Source organism: Myotis lucifugus, unplaced genomic scaffold (assembly GCF_000147115.1).
Source record: "Myotis lucifugus unplaced genomic scaffold, Myoluc2.0 scaffold_235, whole genome shotgun sequence".
NCBI lineage: Eukaryota > Metazoa > Chordata > Mammalia > Chiroptera > Vespertilionidae > Myotis > Myotis lucifugus.
The window spans coordinates 740,597-748,835 of NW_005871283.1; the positions used below are offsets into that span (position 1 = coordinate 740,597).

Below are 8,239 nucleotides of genomic sequence, written 5' to 3' on the forward strand. Positions count from 1 at the left end.
GGGGAGGAGAGGATCAGATAAATAAAACAAAAACTACCCAGATCACACACACAACCCCATGGTAGAAACATCATAAATGCAGAAAGAAACCCAAGAGAAAATAGTGTCATGGACGTTGAGGGAGGAAAGAGTCCCATGCCCAGAGCTTCCAAGAGGCTGGAGATGGAAAGAACCATGACCAAGACATGGCCCTAGATGGAAAGAGTATGAGATAATATCAAAATGACACTTTCAGCAGAGAAAGGGGAACAGAAAGAAAGGTAACAGAGGGAAAGAAAGAACTCTTACTAGGCTTGAAAGGTGATGTGTTTTTTTCTGTCCCAAGGATAAGGGAGTCTTTAGAATTACAGACTGGCAAGCAGAGCTCAGTGGAGGGTCATTCAGGGGAAGAAAGAATGCATCTCACTTGAATGGAAGAAAGGATTCTGACATCTGAATACACACCAATCAGATCATTCATAACATCATAGATGCTTCAAAGAAAGATTTGCAAGGCCACACGCCTTAAAGATTGCTGTTCCTTCCCTCCTCTGCCAAACACAATAAAATTGCCTTAAGATGACAGATGTTGGAACCGTATACTGATGTGCCTTCTGTGAGTTATGTGATAAAGAACCTCTAACCCTAACCTGGACCAGAGAGACAATTCTACACCTACCTTCTTCATAAACAAGACCACTGCACAATCCTCAGGGCAGGGGTCAGGGTTTGCTTCCTAGATATATTTTTAAAAATAAATGCACAGAACTGGTATTAAATTTTGCAGTGATGATCCTAAATAGAAATCCTATGTGAATTCCAAGCCAACAGTTGAGTGGTTATTCTCTTCTGAGCTGTTTTTTTCTTCTTCTTGGTTTTTTCTATTTGATTTTGGTTCATTGTCCTTTGATGCCAATTTATTCCAGTATAAAGAAATAGCCTCATACCTAGAAGGTTGGATTTCATAGCTCTACTCTGCTCCCTGTACTATAGGGTGGTTTAAGCTGTTATATTAAAACATTATTTTTTCACAGTGGAGCAGACAAACTGACTCTCAAAAAGGCAGTTTCAATTTTCCACTTGGAAAGAGCAGAGCTAACATTTTCCACTGATGGCTGAGAGATTATTCACAACACACAGGGTTTTATCTCTGGGTTGCAGTGGCTACTTTAAATTCACAAGTTGTTTTCTGAGACAGCCATCATGTTTTTATAATAAGCTGGGCATACTGTATGCCTCTTGAATGTGGAGAACTGGAAATTACAGTAGGGACACCAGTGAGCCGGACAAAGGATGCAACTTTCTAAGACTTAAAGGTCCCTCTCTTTTTTGTTGACAGATCCCTGTGGTTAAAATGGCTACGGAAGGGCTGTAGCTTCTTCCATAAACACTGACTTTGCCAAAGAAACTTAAGTTCATTCTGATCCAAAAGGAAAAACCTTGCTAGAATATTAAATTCTAGGCATGTTCAAATGACTGATACACAGTAAAAATTATTACGTAAGTTTGTTTCCAGTAATCTAAGAATTTTATAAAGGTACAACCAGTAAAGAAAAAATGTTAAAATGGAGGAGTTTATACTCTCAGAAGGCCTATGATAAAGCGTTAACTTTCAAAGAGCTAACTTGACACCTGAGGACAGAAAAATAAATGCCTATGACTCATGGAAACAATGGAAGAGCAAATAGTGGACAATGATAACATCCGGGTTCCAGTTCGTTTACCACATACAAGCTGTGGGACAGGCAACAGGCAAGTTACCTCCCTTCTCTAGGTCTTTGTTTCCTCATCTATAAAATGGGAGGATAGTGACTCCCTCAAAGAGTTCATAAAACATAAACTTCCTTGAGAAAAGATTCTAATTGTTATTCTTTTCAAGGGCTTTGCACAGGACCTGACATCTACTCAGCAGTCAATTTCCATTTTCGAAATGAAATAAATTGATGCCCTCAACCCCTAAGTATGATGAATATGGCCCCAGAACAAAGACTTACTTCACATTAAAGTAAGAGAAATCTATACACCAGATCTGAAATAATTCACTGACCAGAAGAATATATTGCTCTTCACCCTAACAGAAAAAAAAAGGGAGGGGAGAGAGAAAGAAAAGGAAAAGGGAAAGTAAAAAGTTCCAACAGAAGAGCCTCACCATCTGTTCATCTTCCTTGGCAGCCCAACTGGCACTGAACGTTTGACCTCCGCTGTCTTTCATCAGGCGGATTTGGACATGCTGGAGATAGGCAGAGAATGCTATTCGGGCCTGCACTTTGCTATAGAAATCCAAAACAGCATACCGTTATGAGGCAGAATGGCAAGCCTAGCAAACGTGTACTTGCCTCTCTCAAAGTGGCTTTTGAGGATCCTTCTAGTAGGATGGCTAAGAAAAATAAAGCCCATGAACCATATAGTCACTGAATAAAGATTCCTTCTAAAACAGTACATGAGATTTTTTTCTATTAAAAGAATTAGAAATGGAGAGTCCTATTTATTTTCTCATAATTTCCACAAGGGAAACTCAAACAATAATAGAAAAGTCAGGTTTCCTACACACATATGTATCTTTGAACTTTTTAAACAACTTCCTTGGGGAATGGACAGGAAAAACATTGAATCTTCACAAGAGTCTTTGTATTAATGTAGGTAAGTTTTTCTGCCTTGGAGGCTCATAAGAACATACTTATCAGTTAGTGCAAAAGTATGGCTTTTGCTATGGCAACTAATATTTCTGGTGTGCAAAAGCCTCCAGAGCAGGAAATAGATAAATCCTACAAAGGAACTTTTGAGACCAGATTTTAAGGTCATGCTTTTCTCAACTACGAGACGAGAGTGGCAGAGGCCCAGAACAAATGAGTGAGGGCCAACGGAGTTTGGCATAGACAGGCTAGGACAAGCCCAGATGTTCAGTGGGAAGGAGAAATCCTCGCACACAGTACACAGCTCCTCAGCCACATCGCCGAAGAACCCACCTGACTGCGGACTGGTGGTCTCGGTAGGAGACCAGGAAATCTGGTAAGTACAGTGTGGCAGCCGGAGGAACCAGAGACACATGCTTTTCACTTCGGCGGCTGAGTGCAGCAGCTCTGTTTTCTTTCAGGGGAGATTTTGGTTACTTCAGCTGATCGGCCTCCTGACACTCTAGCCAAAATTACATCAGCGAAGATTGGGGCCCAACACAAACTTTGTTTACAATCCTCACATATGCCATCACTGAGTGCTTTCTACTCACTGTTCCTCCAAGGTTGGGATGAGGGGCTGGTCCAGAGTAAACTGGAAATCCCAAGGGGGTCTAGGTCTAGCTTCCATGTGTGTGTTGGAGGGACTGGAGGGGAAGGGAGTAGGTTGAGGAGTAGATTTGCTTTGGAGAGTTTAATACATAAGATCTTCAGAGCATGAAATATAAGAAAGGCTACCTCTTTGTTATTAATAGGGATAGTCTATGGGAGTATAATATGACATTGAAAAAAATAAATTTATATTTCCAAGTGTTTCTCAACAAGGACAATAATTATATTCTTGTTCACCTGGGGACCATATGTCACTTTCCCCTCAACCATTCCCATAGCTTTACCTCCACAACAAATTCCTTTCAAATCAAAGTAAATCAATTTTGGTCAACGAATTCACCTGCAATATAATGAACTAGAAATAGCATGTGTCAGACACCTCTAAATTTAGCAGAATACCCAGTTTTATTGATTAGTCTTTTAATGTTAAAACATGAAGGTCTTTGGATAAGGGAATTATTGCTTAGAAGTTAAGATTTCAATTGTTATTTTGTTGTAAATCATTGTCGAAAATCAAATAAACAAGTACTAAGTTTTCTGCCCTTGTTAAGAGTTCCGAAGGATGTTAATCCCTGAGTTTGCCCCTAAGGTATTAGATACATTTGTTAGCTAGTCATCTGGAGACAGACAACCAAACAAACAAATAAAAAGAGAAAGGATTGAAATCCCCATATTGCTTTACCCCAAAGGAAACAAAAAAACAAAACTCTATGGGGGTCCCTCAGTAATAAAAAATATTTCCGGCCCCGTTTTTCCTCAAACCTTAGAGCTCAGCCCGGGGGACTGAAGGGGTCATGGGTTCATTTTCCGGTCAAGGGCCCTTCCTAAGTTGCAGGTTCAATCCCCGGCCCTGCTGGTGCTCCAGTGGGAGGCACCCCAATCGATTTTTTTCTCTCTCTGTCCTCCCCCCCTCCCCCCTCCTTTTCTTTCTCTTTAAAAATCCCCGGGGGGCGGGGGGGGGGGGGTGGCAGGGGGAGGGGAAGAGAATCCTCACTCCTTGGGTAAGGATTAAAAAAAAAACAAAAACAAAAAAACTAACAACATAGGAAGTGCTATCAAGATGTGAAAGTCTTATCAAATTAAATATATACCTATAACTAGGGGGCTGGGGCATGGAGTCTTGAATCCTTGCCATGGACCTCCCCCGAATTCCCAGTAGCCACTCTGATGCCCCATAGAATGATGGGCAATTCCAGAAAATAGTCTGAAAACCACTAATTTATATGAACGCATACTGCAATTACAAGTTTACTGGCTGAAAGTGAGATCCATAAGATTTATGAAGAAATAATTATATCCATAACAGCTAAGTAGAATGTTATTGCTAGAAAGGACCTTAGAACATAGTCCAGTGGTTTTGAAAAGTTCAATTTCAATCTTCCCCCTCCAGAAAATACAGCTTGAAAAACACCTGTCTAACCCCATTCTCTGGCCTAATAGAAAAGGAAACAGGCGTGGAGAAGCTCTGACGGTCCATGATCACACCGCTAGCTGGTAAGCACTAAAGCCAGAGCCCAGGTCTCCTAACCGAGTTCAGTGTGCTCTTTACTAATGAAACTATTCTCACTCTCCAAACCTTAACTCTATCCCATTTCCCAAACCCTAATATTGCTCTCCATCCCTGCAGTATAAGAATTGACCACTAACTTAGAAAATAAAGGCCGGCATGCATAAATACCTAAACTTCCTTCCCCTTTAACTTCTAACCACTGCATTCATCCCATAGTGCTTTCATTCTGACTTATAGGAAGAGAAACCCCTCCACTAGCCTCTGCCACCTTCCTTTAGGACCCTTCTCTATGAATATGGCCATTTCTGCATCCCTAATCCTCTACCCATAAAATCCTTCCCTTAGTTTGCTCTCTCCCATGCATCCTTACCTTCCTTTCATTGCCAAATCTTCTGAAAAAGTTAGTTCACACTTGCTTTTTTATTTCCTTAAATCACAATTTCTCTTCTATCCACTATATCCATCCCTGGACATAAATGTAGGCACTTTTCACTCCCATCTTAACTTGGGCTGTCTGAGGCACTCACAGCTCTGATAGCTTTTACCATCCTACACCCTTCCAGTTCATTGCCTAACTCTCTAGCTGTTATTTCTTGTCTCTTTACTATTAAACATTGGTTTTCCCAGGGCTCAGTTCTCTTCCGTTTTCCGTCGTCTATGCTTGCTGAACTAAACTGAATTGCGCAAGCGCATCCACTCTGAACTATCAACCATACAGTTCTGTTGAACTCTGACCTTTAAAGCTATATTTTCTATCTACTGGACATCTTCATCCTGGAGCACTTTCACCTCACTGTGTCCCACATAAAACGTTATTTGTATCATCAAGCTAACTCCTATGCTCCTTAGGCTGACTGATGGCATCACCAAGTTGCTGAATTTGGAAAAGTCAGTCTCTCTGGAGCTCTTACATCTATAGAGACCAATTTTAACTGACAATTTTAACTGGCAAATTTCATTAAGCCCATCCCATTTTCTCCATTCCTATAGCTACTGCTCTGGTCAAGGCCTTCATCGTCCTGGCTCTGGATACTGTTAACAGCCCCCAAACCTCACCGCTCAGCCTTCAGTTCCTCTCTTACCAATCCCTCTCCCACAGTGCAATCAGAATTTATTTTCTAAATTAAGATCTGACCACATCATTCATCTACTTAGAAATTAGCATTTAAAAATCAAGTCCAGGCTCCTCTTTGTCTCATTTCTTACCATATCCTTCTCTTCATGACTTAACTCCACTTCACATGACTTACCTCCTCCTCCTCATTCAGGACTCACCTCAAAAGTTACCTCTTTATGTCCAAACACCAATCTAAAGAAACCCTCTGCCCAATTACACACTAACACTACACCCTGTTTTGTTGTCTTCATAGCACCTCCTACTGCCTGAAATTACCCTGCTTCTTTGTCTACTGTCAGCTTTGCCCACTAGAGTAAGCTCCATGAGCCTGTCCTGGTCTCTCTCCATTGTAATACTATGAAGCCTAGCACAATTCCTAGCACAGAGTAGGTGCTCAGCAAATACTGTTGAGGGACTGAATGAATTTTCTATCACACCTCTGTGTCTTTATTTCCTCTACTAGCACTTCCACACTTAGTTGGTATCTCCCAAACCTCCTGAAATCCTACTCATTACTCAAAGCCTGGTTCAAATACTGCCTCCTCCCTAATGTCTCTCTAGCCTTCCCAAGCAAGACCACTCAGTCCTTTTACTGTGTCCTGAGAGGACTTACCCCATGTTGGTTCTCATGCTCCTGCTCGTAAGTGTCTCCATGAATCACGAGCTGCTTGAGCTCCTTGTGCTCTTAGTGCCTGACACTAAAACCCAACAAGTATTCTTCCAGCCAATGAAACCTGGATTTGTATCATAGCTTTATATCTTGGACAAGCCACTTCTCTAAGACTCAGTTTCAATAATAATAATAATATCATATCACAGTCATGACTTCACAGGACTACTGTGAATAAGAGACGATAATGGCTCCAAAGCCACCAGCACGGTACCTGGTACACAATACAAGTTAGCTGTTATCAGTTTTACTATTACAATTACGAAGGGTACATACCTAAGATTGCCATTCTCTTGCAGAATCTGCATCAGGTTAAATTTAGGCTCTGGTTCCTGAGTCTCAATTTTGCAGCACTGTTCACCTTTATTACTCCATTCTGAAACTTTCATGGCATTTTCTTTGGGTGAATTTTCTGCTGTTGTGCTCAATGAGGATGTGTATTTGGCTTGATTTTCTCCAAGGGACCCTGCAAACTCTTCCTGGGAAGCTTCTGGTTCTTCATCTTCATTTTCTAATACAACTTCTTCCTCCTCTTCACTCTCTGTCTCAGTTTTAACATTCATTTCAGCTTGTTGGGTAATCACTAAATGCGAAGAATCACTAATGTTGCTGAAAAAAGGATTAAAATTTCCTCTCTCCCAATACCTTCCTTTTATCTTTTTAGTAAAAACCCATAACTAAGTAACACCACAAGTAACAAATTAATAGCATGCACACTTCACTCTCCAATCTTATATATTCTAAAAGCCTAGTAATGATTTTCAGTAGTTGATGTTTCTCATCATAATACCAATGGCTCTCTCACAACTTAAGGCAAAATAACATCTTAGAAATCTCTTAGAGTATGTTAGAGGTTTTTGAAGGGCACTTTTCATGAAGGTACAAAGAGTAGGGAATAGCTTTCTCTCCTATGTTTATTCATTACCCTTCTCCTTCACTGCCTTGAAGGTCTATGAGAACAAGGGCCAAATCTTTTATATTCACCAATGAAACCCCAGTGACTAATGTGCCTAACACAGCTGCTCACCAAATGAGGAAAAGAGGGGAAGAAAGAAAGTCAGTCAGTCCATTAGTCAGTGGCAAATGGATATGGGAGCATCTGGGAGAGAAAGAAGTTCCACTTGGTCTGTTCATGTTTAAAATATTTACAGCATTCAGCAATGTCAACGGATAAACTGGACTTAATATTTAATCATGACATAACAGAACCAGTAATGCTGAGGCTTCTATTAAACTTAAGCTAATGCTATTTGTAAAGTATCAGATATTATATGATGCTGAAATATGAGCAAAAACAAAAATGTATGTGCTTCGCATGTTCAATACAAATGTTATAGAAGGCTTAAAAACTTACAATCCTTTTGAAATTCAGTTTCAGAGAAAAAGGACTATACAAAAATAAGTATATGTGATCAGGATGGTTCTGATTCATGGAGTAGTAAGAAGCTGATTAAATGAGTCAGGCAGGGCCAGATACTGGACTTTGGAGAAAGCTCAGCAGCACATACCTGGGTATTTTGCCCTCGTCCTTATTTTCCCACTCCGTCGTCTACGTTTTCGCACTTCCAAAGACAGGAGCTTCCTCTCATACAGAGCAGCATGCAGCCTGGCTTTTGAATTCATACTCTCTACCTTCAATTCCGGTGCTCATCAGTAGTTACTCTACGGGGAAAAGCCTT

At 40.6% G+C, this 8,239-nt stretch overlaps 1 protein-coding gene across 1 annotated transcript in view; it reads right to left on the minus strand.

Moving 5' to 3' along the window:
• The window catches only part of TTLL5 (tubulin tyrosine ligase like 5), a 196,061-nt gene that overhangs the window by 87,917 nt on the left and 99,905 nt on the right, over window positions 1-8,239 (minus strand). Inside the window, exons 21-23 of the mRNA XM_023762178.1 lie at window positions 8,069-8,206; window positions 6,837-7,143; window positions 2,129-2,249 (exon numbers count right to left, since the gene is read on the minus strand). Coding sequence (XP_023617946.1) covers window positions 2,129-2,249; window positions 6,837-7,143; window positions 8,069-8,206 — 566 coding nt within the window. The remainder of the gene's footprint in view (window positions 1-2,128; window positions 2,250-6,836; window positions 7,144-8,068; window positions 8,207-8,239) is intronic.